Source organism: Dioscorea cayenensis, chromosome 6 (genome assembly GCF_009730915.1).
Source record: "Dioscorea cayenensis subsp. rotundata cultivar TDr96_F1 chromosome 6, TDr96_F1_v2_PseudoChromosome.rev07_lg8_w22 25.fasta, whole genome shotgun sequence".
NCBI classification, from domain to species: domain Eukaryota; kingdom Viridiplantae; phylum Streptophyta; class Magnoliopsida; order Dioscoreales; family Dioscoreaceae; genus Dioscorea; species Dioscorea cayenensis.
Genome location: NC_052476.1, coordinates 6623088 through 6638724, shown reverse-complemented (window position 1 = coordinate 6638724; position 15637 = coordinate 6623088). Strand labels below are relative to the sequence as shown.

At 32.0% G+C, this 15637-nt stretch overlaps 1 protein-coding gene across 1 annotated transcript; it reads left to right on the top strand.

Annotated features, from left to right (window-relative positions):
- Positions 1–6502: 6502 nt before the first annotated feature.
- On the top strand, positions 6503–8534 carry LOC120263697 (patatin-like protein 2). Its single transcript, XM_039271662.1, has 6 exons — positions 6503–6700; positions 6781–6962; positions 7042–7231; positions 7456–7614; positions 7706–8008; positions 8118–8534. The coding sequence occupies exons 1-6, from the start codon at positions 6563–6565 to the stop codon at positions 8361–8363; spliced, it is 1218 nt and encodes a 405-aa protein (XP_039127596.1). The 5' UTR covers positions 6503–6562; the 3' UTR covers positions 8364–8534.
- The last annotated feature ends 7103 nt before the right edge of the window (positions 8535–15637 follow it).

Genomic DNA, 15637 nt, shown 5'->3' with positions numbered 1-15637 from the left:
TAACATTGAATTCCATAATATTACTCTAATACATGCCTAATGAGTATACAAAATGATATTAAATGATGTATAATTCTACACTCATTAGAAAAAAGGTTTAGGGAACCAAACGGATAAAAATACCCTCACTACCACAATTCAAAAAATTTCACATGCCCGTGTGAAATCCTAGTTATATCTTACTAGTTTCAAAGAAATAAAAGGATGATGGATGATCTCCCAATTCTAAGAGGAAGATGGAGGAACTCTCAGAAGAGGTTCTCATTCAAGGGAAGAAGTAGAAGAATGAGAAAAATGAAATGAAGAATTGAAAAAAATGGTTTAGGGCACTAAATTGATGAAAATACCCATTTTACCATGACCAAAAAAGCCTCCCACGGCCACGGCCATATGGAAATCCCACATGGCCTTGTGCCTTTTTGCCAATTGCTATAGTATTTTTGCGCAATACTTTCACTACAGTACACTCACTACAAAAATGCCTCACATGGTGGTCAATACAGTACCCTTACTTCTGTACTTTTGCTATAGTACCACCAATGCCAGTAAGACACACAAGCGTGTCCTACTCTCACACGGCAGTGTGCTATTGCCACATGGCCTTGTGCCGTTCTGTCGATTACTATAATATTATACTACAGTAATAGTACTATAAGACCGCGAAACACCAGAAAGACACAAGGGCATCCTCACGGGCATGTTCATATCGGTGTGGATTTCTGGTTATGTATTGTGCAGAAAGCACATAAATGATTGCACTACAACCAGGAACTCTCCAAACTACTCAAACCACACTACTACACACCCAAAAATACAAAACACTACCAAACCAAAAGTCTCTAGTACTACACATATCATCTGAACCATAGCAAATGAAGAAACACTTTCTTACTTTCAAATCAAGCTTGTCTCTATTAGTATCTTTAACGTACACATAAAAAACACAACCAAATACTTCCAAGTGTGAAAGATTTACTTCTTTGCCTTACCATTCCTACTTAGGAATCTTGGACCCCAAAGGAACTAAGGTTCCTCGATTAATGAGATAAGATGTTGTACTCATTGAATCTACAAATAACATCTTAGCTAACCCTATATGAAACCTCATACTCTTGTCATCTAGTTCAAGTTTCTGTTCATCCTTTTAGTAATGCTATTTTACTAAAGTCTATTAGGTATAGTTTTTTGCATTCTATTCACATTAAGAGCAAAATAATGAATAAACTCACAATTAATATAGTCACGACCATGAAAACATGAGATTTATTCTTCAAGAAATAAACCCACACCTTTCCAATAGAACCATCAATGAAGGTGACATAGTATCGTGGTCCTCCCAATAAAGAAACTAATATTGTCCCATACACATCTGTATAAACTAGTTCTAATTTCTCAACCTTAGGCGGCTTCCTTAATTTTGTAAAAGTAACCATTTTCTTTAATTTTGGAACATTCCCCTCAAAAACTAGCACTTTCATACTTTTCTGACTCATGTGTCCAAGTCTTTGGTACCATAGAGTTGAAGGACCAACTCTCCTTCAATAACTGCATTAACTCTATCCTGGTAGCTCAACCATGTATAGAGTTCCCTTCTTCCAACCACGAGCAACACTAAACTTCCTTGTACTATTTTCTAATCGTTGTCTCCAAAGATGACACGGTATCCCTAATCATCTAAATGTCCCAAAATGGTCAGCATTCTCTTGTGATGTGGAATATACCTCACATCATTCACTATCAAAGTAATACCAAAAGAAGGTTTTGAGATTAATGTCTCCCATGCCCGTAATATCTAAAGTCCCATCATCAACAAGATGAAATTTATCGAAATGTCCAATTCTAAAATTTAGTATAATATCGTCGCAAGTGAAAGCATGAAATAATGCACTAGAATCCATAATCCATGATTAAATCAAACACTCAATATATTAGATCAACTCATTATCTACATCTTCAATTATTGCATTAATAGAGTTATCCTCGTTCTTTAGAGGAGCCGTGGGAGTTGTACACTGATTTATGAAGTGACCAGTCTTTTGGCAAATCCAACATATTACATCCTTGCAGTTTTTAGACTGATTCCTTTTCTTAGACTTCGATATGCCAAACAACCAATTGTCCCACTTTTCAACTTTAATTTCTGTCTCTGCTTTACATACTTAACAAGGAACTTGATGATTCTTCGAAATTTCTCCTATGAATTTTTTCTACAAGAATCAAATCATGAATCCCTTTAAAGGTCAACTTAGTAGCCCAGATGAACTACTAATTGCTATGACAATTCCTAACCAATTCTTAGACAATGAAGATAACAAAAATAAAATTTGCACTTCATCAACAAATTCAATATTTACTAAGACTAATCTTGATAGTATAGAATTAAATTTGTTCACATGATCAATAGCATAAGCATCTTCTTTCATCTGCTTGTTAACTAATTGGTAAATCAAAATTACATTATTAGAAAGTAGATGAATTTTTGTACATATTTGATAATTCGTTGATCATTCTATTCACCCTAAGTACCTTGTTGTAGGTGATGTCCTTAGCTAGCATTAATCGGACCCCACCCATAGCCTACCCATACAACAAAGTGTAGTAGTTATTTCTAGCTCATGTGATCTATCTTTTTTCTTTGATAAAGGCTTGTATAACTTTTTCTAATACAAATAATCTTCTATTTGCATCTTCCAAAACCTGAAGTCCTTACCATCAATCTTGTTGATCTTTACTTTCCTTTCTTTTGCCATCGCTTCCACTTGTCTGAAAAATCTCTCTTTCATACCAATTATTGTGGATTGAACAAAGATTGAATCTAAGCAATAACAAGAACAAGAAGGTAAAGAAAATCAAGAAATTCAAATAGACAAACAAGATTATATGTGGTTCGGTCAATATGACTGATATCCATGGCCACACTATTATTGTATTAATATAACTCTAATCCCAAGTTTACAATTATAGAGATGTGTATATAAAGGAGAGAAAAAATTGTCACAGTACACAGGTCTAGTCTAAAATAAAATTTTCCTTCCAGAGGTGCTACACCTTGAATCCAGAGTCATTGAGACTCCTGCCGATGTACTTGCCCTCAGACTCTTACAAGTAACGTAGTCCAAGAAATCATGCTAAACCAAATATTAGACTCCTCATACACAACACATCACATATATTATCTCAAATAATAGTCAAAAGTTTTTTTGAGCATGTATAGTAATACAAAGTATTTGCCACCAAATATGCATAACCTTTTATTTAGAGGTTTTTATTCATGAATCAAATCAGAAGTTCCTATCAAACATCAACAAAAGAGACGTAGAAAACATTTTATTCCAAATCTTCATTCCCACGAAAGCATTCTAGTGTCCACTGTCCTACCTATATATTTTAATAGAGAATTAACAAATCACACAATGCTTAGCTATCTAGATTAACTCATTTACAAGTTTTTATAAACTATGACAAAATAAAAAATTGCATATTAATCACACTATTAAAATTATCACCTTCTAGTAGGGATTAGTATGCCAATATCTTTAATTCATTGAAATGGTCCAAAAAGGGTGAAATCTCACTTTGTACATATACATATTTAAATATATAAAATTTCACACACAATTATAGGTTTTATATTTGATTCTTTGTATAATTTTTTAACGTTTAAAGTTTTGAACACTTATAAGATGAATTTACATTTGAAAACATATCATCAAGAACCAAGGCATAGCCTAGTGGTTTTTTGTTTTATTTATGTTTGAAAGGCCTCAAGTTTGAAACCTCTTAAGCACAATGCAATAAAAAAATAAAAAGGTGCTTATCTCCAATTTGTCTAAAAAATAAAAACATATCATCTGATACTTTTAACTCTAATTAATTAAGATGTTTGACACAGCAAAACGTAAAGGTTAAATTTAGTTTCATACCAGAAGAGGCAATATTGCAATTCTTAAGATAGTCAAACTATGATTAATCTTAAAAAGCTTAATGCATTAAGGACGTAAATTTTCTTTATATTTATGAAAAAAGGAACTTTATTTACATGGATATATTTATAATTAATTTCTAAATTTTACAAAGATATGTGTGTGAAAAAAACTCAAAAAATTTGTTGTAAATCTGGTTGTAGTAATCTCATTATCAAAATTTCAGAATTTTAAAATTCTTTTCTTGTGAATAATGATTAACATATTATTTTAAATGGCATGAAATAATTGTGACCCATTAGTTTAAACAGCTATGGATATGATTTAAGTGCTTGTATGGAATTTTCTTCTTTTGTATTGCTAAGAAATTCTACTCATAAAGTTGACATATATTGTTGCTAACATGAGAATTTGATTTGCAATAACGAGATGGAATTTGTCTATAATTATCTAATATTTATTCAAAAATAATTATATAATTAAACGTTGAGATTAAAAATATATTAGAAAAACATGAAATAAATAGATACTCATCCAAAGAAAAAAAACATCTAAATTAAAAAGATGAAGTAGCATTAGAGATAAAAAAGAGAGAAGAAACTTAGTTTAAGATCATAAAAAGAAAGGAATAAAATGACTCGAAAATTAGAGAATAAAAATATGAAATATTAAGAGAAAATGGTAATATGTTTTCCTTAGATTTTCAGGCAATGGTAATGTGTGATTACAGTATAGTTGTTATTGGAAGGTTACACACTGATCATTGTGTTTCATTTATATGCATCATCTAGTTCGGTATGCAGTGCATGCTTTCATTAATTGAATTTTCACCAAGATACTGTAGAGCTATTTTAAAGTTTCAGATTTGGATCTAAGTATTAAGTTTATACTTTATAGCTTGTATTCAAATTTTAGTCTTAATACAATGGGCGAAATGAGAATCCTCCCCCTTAAACTACTCTCCATTTTTAAATTACACATAACAATATATTTTAAATATTAATACCATATAGTTTAGTTTGATTAATATAATATGTAATATGAACTATTAAATTTCGGGATTGACGAAGAAGGATAGGGATTCCATTTGTTCCCTCTTCATGAATATTTTTTTTGCCATGTATCTCAGATTGGATTACTAAAAATAATAAATTTTATATTTTAGAGTAAGCAAAAACTTTGAAATATAATAAATTTATTTACTGTGCGGAACTTCGTCTAAGATTTATGAATTTTTTGCAATTTACAAGGTAAAAGACAGAAATTACATTACAAGAGATTCATTGACATTGAAAGAAAACGGTTCAGCACCAAAGATCTAGATAATACTTATGAGGGTAAGGGTCCTCAAAAATATGAAATCAGCCATCGCAAGTAAAGATTATAAAATGATAAATTATTATCATTGATAAAAATGCCAAATCTAGATAATTTGTTTTGTTAGAATCATTCAATAGCGTGTGAAGTAGTGGTGGATAGGAACATTTTTTTTATTTGAAAATCGTTCTACTTACTTTGATTTTTGATGTTTGAAATCTTGTAATCTTAGAACTAAAGAAGCATTGTTCTCGTGTCTAGCAATAAAATCATTAATTGTAAAGGTAGTCTAATATTTCAACCGGAATTTAAAAAATTATAGAGATTTATTTATTTTGAATTTGACCTATATGAATTAAGTGATTTTATATTTATTTTTATTGTTGTAATTAATACAGTCAGATGTGCCCATATATATTAAATAAAAAAATTAATGTAGTTTAAAAATAAAAATAAGTTCTTGAAAAACTTTAGAAGCAAAAGTGTTATGAATAAAAATTGAAATTATGAAAATGTGTTTGGTGCGAAGTTTTTTGAATAATAAAAATAAGTTCTTGAAAAACTTTTAATGGTATATAATATATATATATATCAATTAAAAAAAATGTGTTTGGTGAGAAAATTTTTGTCTTTATATTTATTTTATATTATTGATGAAAATTTATATATATGTTTATGTCCTTCCAATTTTGTTGGCCTTAATGATTTTAACAATTATTTCCATAGAAACGTGCGCAAGTTGATTGAGGATAAGTTTTGACTTGGAAGCCCATGTAGTACCCGAACCCCAAACCTTTTTGCTTGGAAGTCCAAGGACAACGTGGCCACGTCTCACTTTTTGCATGTTTTTCTGTTTGGGCGTTTAGACAGAGTGATGCAATAATACATAAATATTCTATAAAATTGTAATAATCTTGTCTATATGCTGACTGTATTCTTGGGTTACCCTCATCTGAAAGTCAACTTTAAATAGTAGTTTAATTTTAAATAAAGCTTTGTAAATTAAATTAGATATTTTATTTTAGGGTTCACATGGGTACGTGCAAACCTATTTATTTTAAGTTCTTTCTTTCAACCTTCCTTAGATGACTAATTAGTGGTCATTTTAACAAGTCCAAAACACATGGTCAAGGCAATTGCCTAGAAATTAAGAGAACATTAACTATACAACCAATTGCTACTTCCTACCTCTCCCTCCCAACTACATGTGTGCTCTATATATAGTCTTAGAGTAGTGATAATCAAGATGCAAGACCCAAATACAAAAAACAAGCTTCTCCATCTCATAAGGGTTTCAATATTTTGAAGCCTTTATTTCCTCCATGGCAACCAATGTAAGTCCAGTTTCAATCTTCCCACCTCCTCAGGCCAAGCTTGTCACAGTTCTCAGCATAGATGGAGGTGGAATTAGGGGCCTTATTCCTGGAACAATCCTTGCCTTTCTGGAATCCAAGCTCCAAGTTAGTACTAATCCTATGACTATATATACCTTTGTTACATTTCTATCTATCTTTAATTCTCCATGGTTTGTTTCTCACAGAAACTTGATGGAGAACATGCAAGGATTGCAGATTATTTTGATTTGATTGCCGGAACGAGCACCGGTGGCCTCGTGACGGCAATGCTTACAGCTCCTGACAAAGACAACAGACCACTCTTTGCAGCAAAACAAATCAATGACTTTTACTTAGAAAACTCACCCAAGATATTTCCCCAAAGCCAGTAAGATATTCAATCTATAATTTCACAAAAAATAACATCAAAAGAATAGAGATAACTTTTTTTCTTCGATTAATTACAGGGCTGGCATATTCAGTTCAGCAATTAATTTGTTTCGTGTATCCACCGGGCCAAAGTACGATGGCAAGTATCTTCACTCCAAGATTCAACAACTGCTGGGCAACTTGACATTGGACAAAACCCTAACCAACGTTGTTATTCCCACATTTGATATCAAGCTTCTTCAGCCCATAATATTCTCCACTTTTGAGGTAATGATTTCCTATTAATTAGTTCAAAAGGATTAATTATTCCATCCATAGATTTATACATATATCTTTTTAATATATCATATCATTCTTAATACAATTATATTGTACGATAGGCCAACATCATGACCTTGCTAACGTTAATATAGTTCATATTAATGTGTCACCATAGTTAAAAGTTTATCTATTCTTAATAAATATAATCAACATTGTTGTTACCAACTCAGGCCAAGGATAAACCTTTAAAGAATCCTCTTCTTTCTGATGTTTGCATCGGAACTTCAGCGGCTCCAACATTCCTACCTGGTCACTATTTTGAAACTAAACATGATGGGGTAACCAGAAGCTTCAATCTTGTTGATGGTGGTGTTGCGGCAAATAATCCAGTAAGTGATCAATATGCATATTACGGCAAGCCCTATTAAAAATATTAACATTGCCACTTGACTTCACATATATGTAAATATATATGAGCAGACCTTGACTGCCATCAACCTTATAAAGAAGGAGACCTTTCTGAGAAATCAAGATGACATTTCTGTGGATCCTATAGACTGTAATAAATTCCTCGTAATTTCATTGGGAACTGGGTCAGCAAAGCAGGAAGAGAGGTTTAGTGCTCAAGAATCATCCAAATGGGGCCTGCTTGGATGGCTATATAACAAGGGAATGACGCCTTTGATCGATATCTTTACTCAAGGAAGTGCTGATATGGTTGACATTCACGCATCTGTTCTCTTTGAAGTCCTCTTAAGTGAAAAGAATTACATTCGCATTCAGGTATTATTAGTCCTTGCAGTATACTAATCAGTTTGGAACATAGCAGATCAGTGTGAAATATATATAAATAGGTACTAAAGCCTTTCATGTATATATATCTTGTGAATAGGATGATAGCCTTTCTGGTGACACGGCATCAGTAGATATTTCGACCAAGGAGAACTTGGAAAGCTTAATCAAGATTGGCAATGAATTGCTAAAGAAGCCTTTTTCTAGGGTGAACATAGAGACTGGAGAGTTCGTGCCAGTTGAAGATGAGGGCGAAAAAGGGACGAATGAGGAGGCCCTCATTCGTTTTGCAAAGCTTCTTTCCAATGAAAGACGAAGCAGGCTTGGAATGTTGCTTGCAGAATGACTGACTTTTTAATGGCTAGCTGTATTTCGAAATTATTTATATATAGTTAATAAGGGCTCAAATACTTGTTACACTATTTAGTTTTTCTCTTCTTGTTTTGTGAAAATCAAGTGGTTGCCAATGGCTCAATGGATTAAGATTTTGAGAAGGTGAATGAAAAATGCACTAGTAATCAAGTGGAGAAAATTGCCTTTTACTTGACTAATCAGGGGACGAATAATAAATATTGTGAACGTAGTTTTTCAGTTTTCTTTTCTTAAAAATGAAAGATTTTGTGAAAACATCAAAGGTTGTCAGACTCGGACCGGCCCGACCGGTTCAACTGGAAAAACCGGGAACCGGCCATGTGGCCGGCCCGGGTATACCCCATTGACCCGAGTATTAAAAAACCCGGTGTTAACCCGGTGACCCGGGCGGTTCAACCGGGAACCGGTTGACCCGGCCGGGTCAATCGGGTCACAATGTTTAATTTTTTTTTACAATATTTAATAATTTATTATTATTTTCTAATTAGAAACCACAAAATCGTGTATATTTATTAATATTAATTTATAATTTATAATTAATAAATAGAATTATAATATATATATATATATATATCATAAACATACCAACAAAAATTAACATTTAAAAATAAAATATATTAATGTGTTATGTAAATACTTTCTAAAAATTTAATTTATTAAGAAAATAAAACAATAAATGAGTGTAATTTTATTATAAAAATATAAAATTAAAATATTCTAATTAAATAAAAAATATAAGAAAATTTAAAACAAAATAAAAACTCAATTGAGATATAAGAATTAGTGAATTAAATTTCATATTTATTTTAACAAAATTAATCAATAAATAAATAAATAAATAACACAGAGAGAAGTTCGATAATTATATATTAATATATTAAATTTGTAAATATTTAAAAAATATAAAAATAAATGACATAATTAGAAAACTCTATTGTATATAAGGTCATTTGTCAATTTAAATATCAAATTTGAGTAGGTTTTTATATTATAATTATGGGTTTAATATTATATTTGCTCATTATTAGTTATTATAATATTTTTTATATTTAATTATTGACCCCGGTTCAACCCCGGTTCGACACGGTCGAACCCATTGAACCCTGACCCTTGGGCTTAGCCGAGTCATTGCCCGGCCCGGGTCTGACAACCTTGGAAAACATATGAATAGATTTATTTTTAAAGACAATAACAACAAAAATGCTCTATTTTTTCCTTATTTTTAGAAATCACTCTGAATTTATTCAAAAAAATTTTTTCCCACAATGAAAACATGTAGATTTGAAGACAGTAGAAATTTTGACTATTGTATTTAAAACATCCATGTATTAGCAAAGTCTGTCATCATTTTCCTTGCAGTGAAAAGCATCTACACCCTCCTTTCCTCCGAGAAATATTTTCGTTTGGTTCTTTTTACAACTATTCCCATTTTTCTTTAAAAATGAAAACAATAGCATCTAAAATTATTTAGTTATTTATTATTTTAAATAAATAATTTTTATAAGCTTTATCATAATTAAAATTATATATTTAAATTTCATATTTATGATTGTCAAAAATCTATTATAATAATAAACAACCCTAATTTTTAATTTTTTCTTTTTAACTCTACATAAAAAAAAATAGATGGTTTCGCAGCGGATGATTAATGCGATTGAGGATTAACTGATTTATGTGGGTACAAAAATATATTAATGGAGCTTTTAACAGGTTACAAGTGATTAATCTTTGTGGTTTTATAAAGAAATTAAGGGGAAAATCCACATGCACCTACTCAAATAGTCACACCTTCAGTAACTCTTTCTGAAGCAAAAGTTGCTATTCTTGTCCACATAATTAAGGTGATAGATTTTCAAACATGTGAATGCTATTCTTATCCATTAAATTGTAATTAATAGCAATATTTAGATGAACTACTTGATAGATGTTCTCTTTGGTTCACGTAAGTGCATGTGTTCCAATTCCCATGACATCGTACAGCTAGCTGGGATTTTTCTGTTCTGGCCAACTGCAATTTTGATTCTTTCCATATATCTCAATAGCAAATTTCCATTTTTAGCCTTCCTATTTTGCATATGCAGCCTTTTAAGTCAGAATTATTTTCATGCTGGCATTGGAGGAAAGAAAACGCTTGGTTTTCTGCTTAAGAAATGAGAAGTGATCAAGATCCTTGTACCTAGAGAGTTTTTATTTTATTCCTTCCGCTATCTGAGATGTTTAGGGTTGGCTGAAATGCTAACCATATTTACAGATAATTATCTAGTTTGACTAGAATTAGTTAATTTAAATCTTAGTTGTGTTGTCATAAGAAAATAAACATACAATGATGCAGAACATAGGGTGCAAGGGATTCACAAATCAATACAACAATTGCTACAGATCATCAGATCATTGATGATAAAGGTTCAGGAAAACAGAGGTTCAGCATTCTCTTGTGATATGCTTCCACAAAGGCAGATCTAGATGGGGGCAAGGCCGCAAGGGTGTGCTCAAGCACCCCTTGCCAATGAATATATATATATATATATATATATAATTAAAATATTCTTAATTATAATTAATATAGAAAGTCATACTCTTATTGAATTTTTCAAAATTCTACCCACATTTTTAAAATAAATGAAATAAAAACAATAAAATTATTATATTAAAGAAAATTGATGTTGTTTGACAAAAATAAATAACAAGGCTAAGCAAATGTGAATCTTCAAATATTTTTGTTTAAATTTTTATATTTAGATATATTTTTATTGAACTTATCAATATATAATATCAATTTTTTAGGATATTAATGTTATAATAGTAATAACAAATATAAATAAAACTCTAAAAAATGTAATTGTAAAACAACAATCATTGCAGTTTGTGAGTTTTCTTTCTTTGTTCAATCTCTTCCGAGCTTATATTTTATCTTTCAGTATATGGACTTATTATGTATTTTTTTCTATTTGTTTTTATATAATTTAATTTGTTTAATTTTTGTGTTAGTATTTGTCCCCTAAAAATATTTGATGTTTGTTAAATAATTGTTGGATATTTGTCAAATATTTGTTTAATTATTTGTTATGAAATTATCGTGAAAACTGTTAGATATTTGTTGTGATTAATTGTATGAAAAATTGATTATTTGTAGATTATTTGTTAAATAATTGTTGCATAAATGAATTTGTGCTAAGTTGTTTTTTAATTTTATTATTTGTTAATTTAGTATTTAACTGTTAGTTAGTTGACTTATTTGCTAATTATATAGAGTTATTTGCTAATTACATAGATATGTTAGGTTTTTAACACCTAAAACATAATTTTTAGATGGATGTATATTTCATATTTTTGAAATATTGATTATTATCATTTCAAAGTTTGAATTAATAAAGTTATTTAATGTTTATAAAATATTTAAATTTAAATTTAAAACTCCTTAAATTTTGTTTGTAGCTCCACTACCATGCTTAGTGATGCCCACTTATCTTACAATATATACACACACCTAGTCACTAACTTTGGAACCCATAATTAAGACTTTCACACATATATTACAAACCAAACCAACAACTATCACGGCCCAAATCCAGCTAAGCCAAACCAAATGCGTTGACAAATAGCCGTAGACTCACAAAGAGTGAACCTAGATGTCTCAAAGCAAAACATATGCAATAAACTAACAAATTTACTGAATTATAGCCTTTAATTAAAAAGTAGAATCCAATCCAAAGGCACATGAAATCCATATAACGAATCACTACACCAGATATGCCATTTACTGGTGTATTAAAATGCTTTATATTATGCCAGGATGCCATCATCAGTAAAGTTACAGCGTTTCCCAAATAAAATGCTAAAATGGCAGTGTTGTTATAATAGTCAAACGTCATCGACTTTTTTGGGTTCATAAATATAAATGCTGATGCCTTATAGGACATGGTTTGTATAGGTATCATGATAAGTGCTTGAGTAGACATATTTTTCTATGTGTTTTACATGCATTGAGCATCATTTTTTTATATGTATTCAGTGTTCTTTTGTGCAATAAGGTTGTCAATGCCTTGAAGGAAGAAAAAGAAGCAAAGATAGGTTAAAAAGACACACTTTGGGAGTTTTTGTGCAACCTAAGGATCGAGACACAAGAGGAGTTCATGTACATGGAGATGTGTGCCAACTTCCAAGAGAATTCAAGCCAATTTGTGAGTTGGAAGGACAAAAAGGAAGTCACACAACCATGTCTCTACTTGTGTGAAGAATGCATGAGCTTCCAAATGATGATTCGACGAGGAAAAGTCTTACAACCTACCATTTGGGACGTGTTCCTGACCGTGTGGCCTTAAGAGAAGAGTGTTTGAGCAACGTTTATCAAGAGAAAAGTCTAATAACCTTAGCAAAAAATACTGTTCACACGACCGTGTGGAAATTCTACGCAGTCAAGTGGGAATTTCTGTAGTCCACGCAGGCACATGAATTCTGACAAGGGGGTGTAGAGGCACGTGACAGTCACAGTTTAGGCCTATAAATAGCTCTTTTGCCTATTCTTTGAAAACTTTTGGCTAGCGTTCGAAGGGCAAAGCGGCTAGGGTTTCGAGAGGAGGTCTTTGGCGAATTTGAAGGGTGTTCTTCACCAACTTTGATAGATCTTTCTTCCGTCATAGCATCAAAGGGGCCTTTAGTAACCTTGCTTTGGAGAAGGATCCTTCAAGAGATTGATCAACCCATCAAGGCCATCATCACAAATTCGAGGGGGTTTTTCTCTATGGTTTACACTGCTTTCTATTGCATTATTTTTTGCTTTGTAACTTGCCCCATGGAGGGCTAAACCCTAGTAGGTATTTGGGCATGTGAACCCTAGGATCTTATCTTTTGTATTAATTACTTTATGTTTCCTATTGATTCTGAGTTTATTTGAGTTTTAATCGTGTTTTCTCATTGCTTGCATGTCGTATTGATCTTTGTGGTTGATTGTTAATGCATGATTTGTTGCCTTGGTGAGAGAGAGGTCTCCATTAAGGTTAGAACTTTAAGATTAAAAAGGGTTGAGAGGGTGACTTATGAGATAATGGAGTGTCCCCTTTCTCTTCCGATGAGTGCTTCCTATCTTGATATTCCCTAAGCGTTATGCAACCATATTTGGTGTGAGCGTGAGATTGAGAGATTTCTCCGCCAAGACTTTGTAGGGGGTTAGGGATCTTTCGCCTAGAAGTAGGGTTAGGTCTATCTTTAGGAATCAGTTGTACTCCTAGGTATCCTTAGAGCTTATTGCTGTCATATGTGGTGTGAGGTATTGCGATTGAACGATTTCTCCACCGGGATCTCGTAGGGGACTAGTATCTGTGGCCTAGTGGTAGGGACTGATTGTTCTTGGATTACCTCGGCTCATTTAACTTGGTTTAGGAACATTTAATAAGTCTTGTACTTCATGTCTAGATCCTAGGTGGAGCATTGCTGGGGTAAGGTATAAATAGGCATGATGATGATTTTTAGGCAATCTTTGATTCTTTTCTTAGAGGCGAGGCTAAGGAAGAAAGGAGATGAATCTCCAAGGTTTCAGAGATGATTCTTGGAGGGGATTCGATTCCATCATCAAGGAGAAAAAAAATCATAGCTGCGAAACTCACCTTGGTGGCCTTTGTGGAAGGTTCCTTTGAGTTTTCCGGCGATCTACTTCCAGCATGATTGAGAAGGAGATTTCATGTTCATTCTCTTCATGTCTTGTAAGTTAAATGCTTACCCTCTATTAATGGAGGGCTAATATCTTAGATGTTTAGGCATAGTTGAACCGTAGGGTTTTATTTTTTGACATTGGTTGTGGATATTTAAGATTTAATTGTTTTCCTAATTGCAATCTTGTATTTTTGAATCTAACTATGTGTTTGTAATGCTTGATTGCGATCATGGTGAAACCCCTAGTTTTCATACTTGATGTGCTTTGTGACGAGTAGAAATACCGACCTAAGATAGTTAAACTGCTATTAGAAGAGATTGTGGGTAAGCCTAGCAATAAGATACTTTGGAGAATCCTTGTCCCTTAATCTTCCTGATGCAGTTAATGAATATTTCATGCTCTTTGTAATCATTTGGGATAGATTTTAGAAGAAATCACATTTATATTCTGTGTTCAAATTAGGGGTAATATCTTCTCAAGAAGGGTTACCTACTCAAGAAATTGCTGTCGACTAACATCGGGATTTCACTGAGCGTTAATGTGATTGTGTGGTGACTGTATCAGTACTGCACTGATTCAGTTACTCTTCACCCTTGAAAAAGGGGTTTAGTATGATTTATAAATCTCTTGGTTCAAATAAGGTTGCATCTTTAGACAACCTTTGTCCTGTACTTTACAAAAACGTAAGGGAATACTATGCCCTGACATCATTTCTTCTCCTGACATGTCCTCCTTATTTTCATATTCTTTGCTTTTGTTCTCTGTTTCTCTTGTTCACGCACATCACTATTTCATTTAGGCTAATTTTTGGAACTAAGGTTACTACTAGTAATCTCATTCCAACCTATGGACCGACATCCCACTTTTTAGCACTTTACTACACGATTGACATACACACTTGTGTCCCTATCAATATTTTGTGGCCTTTAATGGGCAACCCTAACTTTTTCCTGATTCCTACAAATAAACATATAGTAAATGATAAGTATAATATAGTATCCTAATAAAATAAGAATAACATGTATTCTGACCTTTCCTTTCCTTGAATGCCAAAAATCAACCAATTATTCCTATTGCCATTGAATGCTTCCATTATGAAAGCTTGTCCTTGTTTGCTTGTGGTCTATCTTCACTTTCAAAATAATGTTTCTTTAAGTCATGTTTATAATCCCTTCACTTCTTTCCCAAAGAATTAAGCATCTAATTTATTGGAATTTCCAAGGATGAATTGTAACTTTTTATGAACATCAAAGAAAATCTTAGTTTAAAAACATAACTCAAACAACATTTTCATCATTATAATTAAAATATTTAGGTTGTTCAACTTTGGCTCACCTCAACAAATTTCAACAATTCCACCTTTAATGTACCAATTCTCATAATGCAAGCCAATCCATTATCCAGATCTGGCAAGCATGCCCAAAAATCTAGCTAATAATTGAGCCTCAGTCCCAATTGGCTGCTCTAAATGGTTACCACTCACTAGGACCCTCTTTTTTTTTTGAAGATAACAAGCATAACTCTTTCAAAGTAGTTGAGCCTTTCTTTGCTAGTCGTCTAGTGTTGTCAACTATGATAGTTAGCATGGCCATAAAAAT

What these genes read in the sequence shown, in the direction of transcription:
- LOC120263697 (XM_039271662.1), top strand. Translation starts at nt 6,563, where the DNA reads ATGGCAACCAATGTAAGTCCAGTTTCAATCTTCCCACCTCCTCAGGCC. An exon ending in TAATATTCTCCACTTTTGAG is followed by an intron (nt 7,232 to 7,455) that starts GTAATGATTTCC and finishes TTACCAACTCAG; the next exon opens with GCCAAGGATAAACCTTTAAA. An exon ending in GTGTTGCGGCAAATAATCCA is followed by an intron (nt 7,615 to 7,705) that starts GTAAGTGATCAA and finishes ATATATGAGCAG; the next exon opens with ACCTTGACTGCCATCAACCT.